General features: G+C 38.8%; 1 protein-coding gene across 1 annotated transcript in view; it reads right to left on the minus strand.

Annotated features, from left to right (window-relative positions):
- Positions 1-12,451, minus strand: part of LOC115057229 (calsyntenin-2-like) — a 134,503-nt gene extending 122,052 nt beyond the window's left edge. The window contains exon 1 of the mRNA XM_029524171.1: positions 12,319-12,451. Coding sequence (XP_029380031.1) covers positions 12,319-12,391 — 73 coding nt within the window. The 5' untranslated portion in view covers positions 12,392-12,451. The remainder of the gene's footprint in view (positions 1-12,318) is intronic.
- Between the last annotated feature and the right edge of the window lie 2,352 nt (positions 12,452-14,803).

Genomic DNA, 14,803 nt, shown 5'->3' on the forward strand with positions numbered 1-14,803 from the left:
CTCAACACTTCAGACTTGCAGTGGTTCAGAATTGGTATTGGTGACATTTTCTTCAGCATTATTTGTTGAGGTTGCTGCAAGGGGAAATTTGATACATTTGAAGCAATATAGTTATATTAATACGGAGTCATAAGTTACTGTGGAGGCCATTTTCAGAATTTAATTACAAGTCAAGCCACATAATTTTCAGCAGTGTGTTACAATCTACCATGGGGTTTATGGTGGGCAAGAAAACATTATTTATCAGCATTTTTCTCATAAAATCAATATCCAGCAAAAGGGATGAATTACATATTCTGCAACAAATAGGGTAGCATCACCAACTAGTATTATTTCAAATCACCCCAATTCTCCAAAGTAACACATAACTATGAAAAGAGTCTGCTGACTTTAATGATACTCTGTATGCGTATAAGAATGGGTAAAATCCAAGATGGTGAACTGCTGTCACGACTTCCCAAGCAATTACCGGTGTTCTCCCTTCACTTAGCTCCTTCAGGCTACTGTCTAAATAAAGAAATGATGCTTGAGAGGCAAACAGCACCTTGAGAGGTAAACAGTGCAGCTCTTTAATATTTTAGCACCTCAGCTTTGCTGCTACAAGAGTGAGCAATCCTACAGTTGCTGTTGTCCATGTGGATGGACGGAGGGAAAAGAGACAAAGGTCAGGGGTTAACAAGACAAGTAAGCTGGACATCTTCTCGCTGATTTGTCTCGTACACAAGCATCTGTCTCGTCCCTTGTGGAGTTGCCATCTTGGACCACTCAACTCACAGCTGATCCCTGAGGAGGACAGCAGCCTTATTACAGAAGCTGAAGAGTCTGTGTGCGCACATTTAATTGTGCATGAGGTAGGGAAGGAGGAAGGAAGTGCAAGTGCCATGGGGGAAAGGGCAGCTGTGGAAGAGCCAGTACAAAGGAGGCAAAGAAACAACACAATCATGTCCATTAAGGGCAAAGAGTCATTATATCCCGAGCTGGCGAGCTTGGGGCTGCCAACAGAAGCACTTTCCTTTCTGACAACAACTCAGGATTATTTTCTAGTCAATTACTTTAAATAAAGTATAGCAGGTGAGTGGTCACAAAGGAAGAGATGAGAGGAGGTGGGAGGATTGATGATGTGTTTTAAAACCAAAACCTACTGGATCAATACATTAGCAGCATGATCAGTCCCGTCCTATTCACTTAGTTACATTTTCATTTGGGTTATTTCAGCTGTAACACTGACCTCATCTCAACATATCGTTTCCCCCCTTGTTTTCGCCTACTCCCTGCAACATATAATAAGGTGTAATCATAGAATGATTAAGGCACAACACCACCAATCGAGGAATAAAAAGGTGAATGATAGCTGACATCCAACACAATGCTACAAACTTAGAAATGACACATTTATCATTGCAATGTGCTCCTATTCAACCAATAGCCATATAAATGTACAAAATATTTCAATGACTGAGTCAATGTTGCCAGTGGATCACATAAACGGTAAAATGAAAGTTGTAAAGTTTTTATTGGCCATTGAGTTGAATTTACTCATCCAATAATCTGAAATAAAGAAATACACATATCTGGGTGTAGTGTTCTGGTGAAGTAAATAATTCAGTGTCAGAATATGCTGTCGGGGTATGTTGCCACAGCAAGGAGGCTGCCTTTTTAAAGCATTAACTATCAAAAGTCATTTTTGCACTCCGCTCTGATGTGTATAGTGGCACTGTCTTTTCAGTGCAATACAATGAAGTTATTGCCTGCTTTTGAAGAAAATTGACTATAATTACCGAGGAAATGCATCAAAGAGATGTGGGGTGAGCAATCTATAAACAAAGCCTTGGCATTTTAATAGAATTTTTGATAGTTCAGTCGTGGGTTAATTGTGACAGGTAGAGACAGAGGAGGACGTCCTTACTCTAAATTTGTCTTTCTGCTTGGCTTTTAGTTTGGAAGACATTGTTGTTGCTTTGATCTGTCTGCCTTTGTCTCTTAAAAAACAATGCAGAAAAGTCTATTCAATACAGGGAGAGAGTCATTTTGCTGTCTCACAAAAACATATCTTATTCTTTTACCATCCTCTGTTATACAAATCAAAACTGACTCTTTAAGTTAGAGACAGGCAAAGTAAATGTTTGAATTTATGATTATTAAGTTGCAAAAAGTTAAGTTGTAAAAAAAAAAGAAAGAAAAAGAAAATAAATCAACATTGAACAGACCAAGACTCTTTTCATGTGTAAAATTGTCCTTAAAACAACAGACAGATACATAAACACTGTCTTCTACCATCTGCAGCACTGTTTTCCACAGTCCTTCCTTTTCACCTCAGAGGTGGAAATTAGTTCTTGTCATACATACACGAAACCTGATGTGAAACTTTATATAGTGGTATGCACATATGCTTAAAAAAGCTCTCACTCATAAAAAGGGATGTTTCATTTTGTACCTGTGATGACAAATATCGATCAAATAGCCATAATGAGCTTGAAAACCCGGGTAAGTGCCATTATCAGGCTGTGCAAAAACAATGCTGAACCTGCAGAAAGATTAATAGGATTTTTTGCTGACAGAGAACAGAGTTATAATAACAAGCTGTGGACTATGAATAAAATAAACATAAAATGTCATTACACTAGAGTAAGTAAAAATTAAAACTCATCCATTGTGACATGCACTTGATAGGAATTGTGGTTGTGCTGACACAGGAGTGGTGGGTGGTAAAATGTAGCTTTTCCCTTCAGGGAAAAGACAGAAGGAGATGTGCTTTAGAGAGTGAGAAAATGTGAGTTACACAGCTAAGAGGAGATTTAACGACAATTCAGTCAACAGTGGAGTTTTGGTTCGATCAGCTGAGCATATAGTAAGAGTATTTAGAAAAGGAGGAGCCAAGGACTTCGGGGGTAACAACAGACCATACTTCAAAAACCAAGTCCAGTTGCATATCCACTTTGGATATGGATCAGGGAAGCATGCAGTGTACAAGGTGACTCAATCTTAAGTACATGCTCCATTCAAACTTATTGTACTTGTCGAAGGTTTGAAAGAATCAAAATATTTTCCAGTAATTAGTAAAACTTAATGTCGCCGTTTTTGAAACTGAGGCATGGAGGTAGTAAATAATAAAGATGAAAAACATAGATGATCATAGATAATAGAACCATAAACCCTGAATTTCATCTAAGTTATTGATATGAGCAGCGGAAGACACTCAGTTTTTTGTTTGTTTTTTTTTATAATAAAAACACAGTTGATGTTTCCACAAATGTGTTGCACTTGCAGTTGCCTTTACCTTCTGTTCAGTTCATCCAACCCAGCCCCAGGGGGTTTAAGTCTGGAGACTCTGCTCTTCCTTCATGTGAAGCTACTGTCTGGTTCTGTTCCTCAGATTTTTTTGGCTCATTACCTTACTGTAGGATGAACCCCTCAGCAAAATGTTTTCTTCCTTTGTAACTTGGTTTTTCCTAGTAGTAATAGCAGTAGCAGTAGTATATAGTAGTATTAAGTGTAAATATTGTCTGACTAATGCATCATAGGTTGTAAGACAGTTCATCATTAAAGATAATTTTCAAGGATTCATGTTATTTTTGGCATCTAGAAAAGCATTAAGAAGTTAACCAATTTCTTAATGCTTAATACAAAACCCTTTTCTAGGACTTCAAATTGACTTTTGAAATGTTTGAGGTTTAACTGGACTTTAAATACTGGGGGGGGGGGGGATGGGGCCATTTGAGACTGGAAGCTGATTCTTTATCGTGTGTTTTTTTAGGTGGATAATAATATTGATTTGTGAATCTTGGGATATATATATCTGAATGGAGTCTTCGCAAATATGACTTTGATTGTGTTCATTTGTGCAGCCAAACAAAAAAAACTCTTTCATTACAGTCAAAAATGTTTCTTTAATGTCCCCTTATAGTACATATGCAATAACAACTACAGAGCAAGGACAGGGTGAACAGAAAGAACACACCATACAGAAGAAGAAAGAAAACGTATGTTTTTGTGCTTTAAAACCTATTTCTAAAAACCACCCAGCATTATAGTAAGATCAGAAAGAACAGAAAATATATCAGTTTCTCTTATTCCCATAAGCCTCTGACTATCATTTTTTATTTAATAACAAACATCTCTACAGAAGAATATTTCAAAGGAAATGCTGCCCATTTCTCATTACAGCATATGATTATTTATTTTATAACTTTAAAACTTTGCCAACTTCATGGTGGAATCATTAACTATGTAAGGCCCATGTTTTTGTGCCTGACAAGACTTTTATAAAAGAAAATGTACTCCTTTGCTACTCTGTCAAAGATGTCGTCATTTTTCAGGAGAAAATTATATGGAAATAAAAGTTAAATACAATTTCTGTATTGGTTGTTTTGACACAAAGATTCCAATGATATATCCTCTATGCTTGGACAAGAAAGTTAAACTTATTTTAATTTACCTGTAATAAAAATTTTTATGAAAAAGAACCAAAAATGTTTTATTAATATCAAGAGGGAATTAGGGGACTTTACAAGATAACATCACATTATAAATGTAATCAATGCCCTCGAAGCATGAAGCACCTAAGAGACTGGGTGGATGGATGGATCAACAGAGTGGGCTTCAAGTCCAATGTGAAAACAGCTTGTTATTGTCACCATAACAATAAAGCTCCTGAAATATTGAGGAAATACTTCCTTTGTCCCAAATCCTAATTTTTTCTAACCTGGTAGGTTTAGAAGCTGAATCTGACACGGCCCTGACCACGATAACAATCATGGCAGCATCTCGATCAGTGTAGCCCGTGTGTTTATTACTTTAACCAAAACAACCAAGGTCCAGTATGCCTGCCACTGTAGGGCTGCTATTTCAGGACACTACCACGGGTCGCATCAGAGACTTGACAAATAAAGACTTATGCTTGTTCTGATTGGAGGATTGCAGCATTTGTTGATATGATGGCCAATGACAGAAGTAAATTAACCTCTGTAGTGAGGAGAGGCCCAAAATATCCAGCTTCACAAAGGAAATATGAACTTAGGAGAAATGGGGATATCTGACGGTCACAAATCATCAAACCTTACATCTTATGTTCTGCCCCCAGGAGGCACAGGCAGAGACAGGTGCGATGATCACAGAAGAAAGGGTAAAATAAACGGAGAGAGATAACCCTGATAACTGCCAACTTATAGAAATTAAGATGTTCCTTACTGAAGGCATGCTTTCATTTTCTCTCCCCGCTTTCATCCCTTTCTTCCTGAACAGCCAAAGTAGCTTCAAAGTGCACATCATGCATGAGTATGTGCATGTGGGCAGATGATGCACAAATGAGTTACACACATTATGGATGCAAGTATTTTATCCTACTGGGGAAGATTTTATCTGGTTGTCAGTGGCCTGACAACCAAGTACAACCACTAAGTCATGTGACTTAGTGCAAGGTACAAGGTAGAGAAGGTACAAAAATCGTAGTCAATAATAATCATCATAATCAAAAATCATCCCAAAAATCAGTCTCTCTCTCACTTTCTACCACTTATCCATTTGCGGGTCGCGGGGGTGCTGGAGTCAATCCCAGCCAATGTTCGCCAGTCCATCACAGGACCAACACACAGAGACATACAGAGACAAACAACCACCCACACTCATACCTACAGGCAATTTATATGCATGTCTTTGGACGGTGGGAGGAAAGCAGAGTACCTGGAGGAAACCCACAAAGGCACGGGGAGAACAAGCAAACTCTGCACAGAAAAGTCCCAGGCCCATGAACCAAACCCACAAACTTCTTGCTGTGAGGCAACAAAACTAACCACTATGCGATGTGAGTGTGAGTGGCTGTTGGTCTCTGTATGTTGGCCATGTGATGGACTCACCCAGTGTGAGCTGGGATTGGCTCCAGCACCCCCCAGGACCCAGAAACTGAAAAGCGGTTAAAGATAAATGAATGGATGAATAATCCCTTCTGGTTGGTACTGACCACTGTAGACAAGAAACATCTCACAAGAGCCGCAGTTTTAGAAATGCTCTGACCCGATGAAGCCAAAATAAATTTGGTCTTTGACAAGCGAATCCTAACCTTTGCCATTTTCTCTGCTTCCAACTCATCAACTTCAAGGACAAAATGTTCACTTAGTCTGATACGTATATATCTCTCACACTGACAGGTGCCATTGTAATAGGACAATTAATGTCATGGCTGATAAGTGTTGATCTCAACATCATAATTGATTCTCTATGTCAGGATCCATAAATTATACCCCAAAATATCGATGATATTTCAAACAGGCATCTCATAATATTAAGGAAAGATTTTAAAAATTCATGATTATGAAAATTTGTGTGGGCAAACATGCAAAGAGACACAATATATATGTATAATTTGGTATTACATTAAATAACGTCACACCACGTCCCTACTCTCCCTCTGCCCACAAACATGGTCCCACCTGCTCACAAGTTGTACAAAAACATGAAGGGAGACAACGACCGTGTACATTGCTGAAGGTGTCATTTGATTTAAAAAAAAAAAATATATATATATATATATATATATAAAATGCATCTGCTTTTGCTTTTGTTAAAAACTAGTGAAGGAACATTTTCCATGATCTAAGATGAGTCTATTTTTTTGAAGAATTTTTTGAAGAAGCAAATTGAAGAAGCAATTTTTTTTGTTTGTTTTTTTTTTTTCCAGGTTTTTCAGCTATAAATTTCAAACAGGAGAACAGTGCATTTTTTGCGACCAGAAATGGCTGTGATTTATATGTCTCAACATTTACATTGCAACAATAAATGTCAAGCTATATATTGTACGTTATCATTCATACTGAAAATGGAGACATAATCTTTGAGTCTTATAAAACAGCCTTGAAAAGAAATGCATTAAATTGCAGGGAAGCATGTGTAAAACACAACTGTTGATACCGTTTAATAGCGTATTATTAAATGACACACAGCTACAGGTGTGTAGAAGAATACGCCTCCCTCTATACCACTTTCACGCAGTTACCTCTCAAGGTATTCAGTCACACGCTCCTTGTAGGCAAAGTATTAGAGGATTTAGAAGTACCTCCTTTGGCACGACTTGCCACAGCAACCTGCGATGTTACATTGTGCAGCTTCACTTTGTAGGCCACCACTCCAATATTCACCCAAACCTGTGGTTGTAAAATTTCCCCTGTATCATATCACATGATGGAAAATACATGCCTCTTTCATGATTTCTACAGGAGGGAATGAGAGGCAATAAAAAGTCTAATATAAAAGCCATTTCAAAGCAGATGTGAACCTTTGGAGAGACTATACAAGAGACCCACACAGGACAACTTGAAAGGGAGATGAAGAAGATGACTCAATCGAGTTCGGGGGTAACATGAAAAGAGCTTTGTGTATGTGCAAGTGTGTGTTTTTTGGTGTGTATTTCACATATTATATTTGGTTGGAAGCGAACACACAGCAATGTTAACACAATTTATTAGGAGTACAAATACACAGCAGGCTAATAAGTTTGTATTGGAATTATAATTAAAACAGTGTGCAGTGGTGCATATCTTCATAACTTGAGGCTTTATCACGAGTCACTCGACTGTGGTCTATTGTTTAATAAAGGATTGCTAGGCCTATGAGCAAAGAGACAATAGATAAGCCTTCAATGACACCAGCTCGTGGGACACAGTGGAACCACAGTTCCTCAGTTCAGTCTGTAAGTTAGTGTTGAACATTGCTCTATTCAACCAAACTGAATGAAGAATGAGAGGAAGCCAATTTAAATATTAGTCACTTTTACATGCTTATCTGAAGACTTTGACAACATGTTTTACTTTAAGAGAATATTTCCACAGACACAAAACCCCTGAAGTCTAGAGGCATTGAGTCTCTTATTTATCCTTGGAACAGCACTTGCTGCCAACACTAAGGTAATTTTTCTCTACTTTTATTTTAATGCCAGTGAGGGCAAATATGTTGAATTTAAACAACTGAATATCAGAGTCTCTTCAAAAAGTGATATTAGTTTTTACTTGAGATGGAGAAAGATATTTTAATAGATTGTGATGAAACAAATGGAATAATAACTGGATCAACCGCTTTTATAAGAAGGAAAAGACAATCAATGGAGAATTCATTTGCTTTAAATTGTTTCCAAATATCACAAGCAGAAAACAAAATGATCTGTCATGAATTAAGATTTATGACTTTGAGTGGCATGCTGGTTCTTGTCTATATTTGAATAAAAACAGTAATCAATGCCAAAGTCAGCTGAAATATTAAGCATGGGCTTGCTCAGACTCACAGTCACTATGCAACCAAATTACTTACATCACAGGATTCATGAATACTCTTTGCAAGTTTTCTTCTCGTTCTCTTGCATGTCTGAATTTAATCTAGAAACACAAGTCTCACCACCTATCAACAACATGTTGACTTCAGTACTCAGTATTCTACATAGGTTTCAAAATCTTAACCCATTTCAAAATTGGGTTGTATCACATGCATGAGGGATTGGACAGATCATCTTCAGATCATCTCAATAATCTCAAGCATGCACACACGACAAGATTTGAAAACTATACCACATCACACTCTGCAGGATATGATTGAGATTATCTTGCCATAGCAGGCAATCGGGGAGCAGAGCTCACATGAGCTTACGTGAAGCAGACACAAACAAAACTTATACTTCACAGTGACAGAAAAAAAAGCAGCAGCATAAATTAGTCTGGATGAGAAAATGTTTGGGGAGATGTGGGATCAACAGAGGTCATCTATTCTTTAGCAAGAAATAGAGATGTGATTTTCACTGTCAATATTAATTCTTGTCAGTGTTTGCTATTGCTTGGCAACACCATCAGGTGCTCTGGGACTGATGTAATCCCAGTCACAAACGCCCTGATTTAAAATCCCAAAATATCAAACATGTTCCTTATTTATTAGTGTGGTTAAAGAGTCAGTGAGCAGTTGGAGAGGTATTAGACTGTGCAGAGAGGTGATGCTCAGGTTAAACTGGACTAAAACCCCTCTAGTTTGAGAATTTTAGGGGTTTTGACTGACCCATGTCTGCACCCAGTTCTTTTGATGTTGCAGGGTCACAAGTCACAGAAAGAGTGGTGTCCTTCCAATCCAAAAGCGCCCCCGTTTCTGTTTTTTCAGCTCATTTACTGTTTTTCACGGACAATTAGGCAAAAATAAGAAAAATTTATGGTTTAGACTAATGATGAAATTATTATAGACAATCCAGATGAACATCTAATAATATAATATATATAATATATTATAATAATAATAATATAATGTTGGCAAAAGGAAATGTCTCCCTCTGTGCCTCCTCCCCATTTTCCTCTCTTTCGCTCTCACTTGGCCTGTCTCCTCTACAACACCATGCCATTCATTTACCAACAATCAGCCACCTGGCTAAGTGTTGAGGGGAAAATACGTGTCTTTATTAAGAAATAAAAAAGTGTTTACTTGGATAGTTTAAAGCATAAGAGGGTCTGAATGTATGTGTGCATGCATTAGTCAGAGAACAAGAGAGTGAGTGTCTATCAGAAGTCAACGCTGCATGCAATGTTTATCCACCACATATTGAGCAGTGCTGACCATAAAGCCCCAGTGGGGCCATTGGACCAGCTGGTGTTATAGTGGCGCAGACACAGCTCACAAACACAAACAGACAAACTCTCTCTCCCTCATTCACACACACACAAACACTCATTCTCTAATCACCACACATACATCATGCTATGGCAGCCTCTCCATTTCACCCCTCTCTTCCACCTTACGCCTCATCAGACATATTATAATTAGCCGTGCTGAGTAATTAACATCCAAATTAGGACATTCATTTGCATATCTACTCCCATTTGCATAAACTTCCAGCAGCACACGGACCTGACATTCCTCCACACATGTATAAATGCCAGTACAAAGCACAAGGGTAATTTTCTTCCCCAATACAATGGCATACCATCACAATTTATGTGCACAAGTTTTGTTTTTTTTTGTTTGTTTGTTTGTTTTTTTACATACAGTATAGCCTACTTCGCAAGCCATTACAAAATAAAAACTGCACGTTATAAAGGAGGGCAAAAGGCCAAGAGGGAGAGATGAAGTAAAGCTGCAGCATGGGTAAGAGTCAGAGAAAATTTCAGCAGGCCACAGGGGAGGAACAGAAATGGAACCAAGGAAGGGGTCCATAATGGAGAAACCCAGGATAGCATCAGAATGGGACACTCCCCAAATGAGTAGGGCAAAGTAAGACAAAAAGATTTTTTTTATATTTCTCTTAGACCATAAAACTTCTATACTTCTTCTTCTACACCACCTATGACTATGGAGAGAGTAAGCAGCATCTGAAGAAATCAGACTTGTGTTCAAGATCAGAAAAAGAAACGAGGAGAATTACAAAATTTTCTCTCTCTCTCTCTCTCTCTCTCTCTGACATTTGCCCTCTGAATGCCATCAGATCAACAGAGCAGCAAAAACTTATGCAGAGTCAAAGGAAGATAGAGAGAGAGACAAGGAGAAAAACACAAGTGAGAAGGCAGACAAAAGAAGAGAAAGGACATGAATGACAGTAAGGAGGAAAACAACGTCAGGACAGAAAGAGCAGATCCTGCCAGACATTGTTTCACCAGTCATTGCACAGAAGAGGAAACCCTGAGTTATGCTTCAGTGTTCCACATCGCTTTCACGATTTATGTTCCGTCTAGGGTAATGCAGCTAGACGACTCTGTTGAAAAGACACCCATAAATCTGATCATGTTTTCGATTTTTTTTTCTCTCTGTCAGTGGCCCTGAAATCTTCTGTCTGTGATCTTTGCCATTCATCTCCTCTGGTCTATTTCTCAATCTCTTATGTAAAGGGATTCATCAGCAAGCCTTTGTCTGATGTACATACTGTATTCTGCTGAGCTCATACATCTTGAAAATACAAAATCTACACACACAAATAAGTCACAATCTGCAACTCTTGAATGCAGCAAGGCAACATCCAACTAAGAGGCCTTGATCTATTCATTTTAAATGTTAAGAGAAAATGACCTTATATAACAATACCAGGTCTCCACAAGTCTAATGATATTGACTTAAACTGACTGAATTCAAGTCAATTCAGTCAGTGTGTAGCCAATAAAATCTGTGGACATACATATGCTCACACACTACATGTAATAATATTATATACATTGCAAACAAAGTTGACATTCACATTAGAAATCTCAATGAGTCATTGAATCCTCTGGAGAAAAGAGTTGATGTAAACCTAGTTAGCTTTGCTTCTTGCTTCTAGTCATATAGAGTTCTTTCAAAAACAGGGAGAATAATGATAATGTTTGGTTGAGCGCAGACAGTCAGTCAGCCCAGCACTTTGACTCCAGAGACCCAATTAATACCACTGTAAACCACGGCTGCCCTTCACAACGCAACACCAGTCTGTCCCGTGTGTGCATGTGCATGTGTGTGGGTGTGTTGGGATGGGGGTAAGGGTGTCACAGGGTGACATTATGATTGAACAGAATACCTTGACCATGGTTGCCCTCCTCAAGCATGAATCAATTCACATAGACCGAAATCCTCTTCACATCACTAACCAACCAGCCAATCATGACCAGCAACGTAACCACCATTAACCTCAATAAATGTCATATTTATGGTGGTAATCACTTCAAAAGTAAGTGGGGCATGTAAGGCTTCCTCTGTGGCATAACATTATGTGGAAGAGTTTCCCGAGTAACCTCCTTAGGGGCTAAATAATTACTTTTTCATAGCATGTTGATTTAGTTCAACTGTGATAAGATAGACTATGGTTATAATCACAGCTCAAAGGATTGGTGAATTGATCAATCAGATCATCAGTAACTGTTTCCGTAATTCTTCCAAGTTAAACTCAATAGTTGTCCTTTTACATTTCATCGTCATTGCTGCTTGCATCGTTTACTGTAATTTTTGAACTTGATGTACAATTGGCGTTTCTCGTTGTTTTCTGCCACAGCTTTAACAACTACTTGCTGAACCCACAATGAAAACATTGACTGCAGCCCTATCACAATAAAACACCCTGTCAAAATAAAGCTGTAACTTCCCGCCAAACTGAACACCTGCCCAGTTAATGGCACTGTCTGCCATTGGTGAATAGTTCCCTCACAAAAAACATGCAGAAATACGAACTCATTTATCTAACAGGAAGCACAAGTTCGTTCAAAGCAGCCAAGAACAGAGCATTTAAAAAGCGCTCGTTGTCAACTTGTCTAACTCAGATGCGACAGAAACAAACATTTCGAAGACAAGTAGATTTTTTTTATCCACCTTTTTTTCTTTCTTTCTTTTTTTTTTTTTTTTGTCTACCTTTTCCGCCGAGAGCGCAGGAATGGCTCCAGAGCAGCCAAGACAGCAGAAAAGAGAGCCCGAGTGTCTGCATGGCGGTCGAGTCTCCGCTCGGCGTTTCTCCGCTCAGATCCTGGAGCTGCTCCCCGCGAGAGGCTCTTCTCAGCCGGCTGGGCGCGAGACAATCACTGAGCGCTGTCACCTGACGGAGAGAGAGAGAGAGAGAGAGAGAGAGAGAGAGCGGGGTGACGTTCATACAACCACAGTTCCGGTTGGTGACTTTCAAAATGAAGCTGAAATGTGAACTCGACTTTGAATGTCGAGTGTTGCCAGCCTAAGAGGAGGACACCAGGTTGGATTCAAGATGTTAAAATTGTTACCTTTTAATACTTTTAGCTATTTGGGGCGCCTCTACACGCGTTTAGCACATGCTTGACAAATATGGTGCTTTTATATTGAAAAATAAGAGCGTCCTAATCGGACATAATCTACTTTTATTTGGCAGACTTGATTTAAAAAAGAAAGCAGGAGTGCTGGCCGTGTGGGGATGTAAGAGAGGGAAACCTCTGAGAGTGAATGAATATGTTGGTCGTGAAGTGTTAAAAAAAAAAAGAGAGAGGAGAAAATGATTGATTTCGTCCCGCCAACTACAGCTGCAAACGAAAATTTGCTGCCAGTTATTGCATTGCTCTGCAGCAATATAACTAATCCAGTAATTTAGGTATTCAAATTAGTCAGCAACTGTTGTGTTTCTTCAAGATACTTGATTTGCTTTTAGCCTCAATTAATTGCCCATGTAATTTAGGCTGCATTTGGAAAATGTAAAAATTTAATCAAGGACTAACAAGAGCAGTGGATTTTTGAATGTTCTTACGGCAATATTCCTTTCATAATCGAATGAAGCAGCTGCTACGCTATGATGTGTTTCCAGCTGTATCCTCCTAACAAGAGCCCAAACAGCACAGCTATACTCCCCCTCACAGATTTGAGTCTTTCAGTTTTCACCCTGTGGCAGAATCACTGTTTTTCTCTAACGGCCGTATGTTCCTCAATTATTCCCCCATGTTTCGTCTTCTGTTGAGTGTGGGTGTGTGTTCTGGGGATTAGAGAGAGCGGTTAGACCTCAAGTGAGTTAAGAGGATAGCTAAGATGGAGCACACACATGCATGCACATACACAGATGTATATGGAGACAAACACATGTAGGACCATATTTACATGCACACAGGCATTTGCACACACAAACCCCCCATTGGCTGATTCCATGGGTAATGGCAGCTAAGTTACAGCAGAGCCATGTGAGGGAAAGATAACGTAATGAGCCACCTTTGTCTCTCTATCTATAGTCAAACCTTTCAGGAAGCAATCATTGAAGAAAAGGGGCAGAATTAGAATTTCACTCTTCAATCCCTAAGGTACTATTTCATTACCAGCAACCACACATTTTCACTTCAACATTTCACCAAGTCTTGTGTGAAAATGTGTGGAGGACTTTTTAAACTTCTTTTTTTTACACCATTTACAATATTCTCCAACAGTCCCAAGCAGCTTATGACTGATGAATTATTCATCTTATAAACTCATTGAAGCACTGTGTCCTCACTATGATAAGAAATTTTATTTCATCAAGAACTTGCCATAAAAAAGAACAAAACTTATAAATATGAACCACTGATGCCATCTACAGCTATTTGTCATGTCCATTTGACTGAAACAAATCAAAATCAACAGCCAAATTAGCATTAATGTTCCTCCATCCCCTGAAAATAGCTGTCTCACGCTAACTCAGGGGTAGCTGTAGAGATTATTCATGGTTATGGTTCACTGGTTTAAAAATGAGTTACAGTATTTGTTATTCTATCAAATAGAATAATGAATTCCATCAGCTTCCTGTTTATATTTACAGATCCAGCATGTATGCAGGTGTATTCACCACAGCCATTAATGTCACCATTAGGCACAGTTGACTCTATTTTCTAGTTTCCATTTTGTCATAACAGTGTCACATTGTTTTAAAGAAATAATTTTTCCTGTACATCAAAACACAGTCATTGCAAAAGACAAATGCTGTGCAGCTATTTACTGGAAATGGAAATCAGTAGCTTTCTGCAAAACTGGCAGTCAATTAATGTTCGACAAAGCTTGTCTTTTTCATCTGACGAGCAGTCACAACAAAAGGTCACCAGGAGCATGTACATGTGTGATGATGTATGACTATAAAGGTCAACCTATGAATAAAGCAGATTTCTTCTGCTCTGGAAAAACACAACTAAAGCTGACTGTAACACCGTGATACTGGTGTCAAACTAGTGGCCAAAGCGGACCAAGCACGTCATTATTTATAGATTGATTTCTTGAAGTTAAAGATTTACCGGCCCCCTGCTCATTGTGGTCCAGGACCACGGAGAGCTCCCGGGCTTCCTCTCGTCCTCTTCCAGCAGAGGGCGCCCTTCAGCCGGCTCCTCTGCGGAACCATCGGTCTGTATCCGGGGAGCGGAGACAGTGT

The sequence above is a fragment of the Echeneis naucrates genome, chromosome 17, assembly GCF_900963305.1.
Source record: "Echeneis naucrates chromosome 17, fEcheNa1.1, whole genome shotgun sequence".
Taxonomy (NCBI): Eukaryota; Metazoa; Chordata; class Actinopteri; order Carangiformes; family Echeneidae; genus Echeneis; species Echeneis naucrates.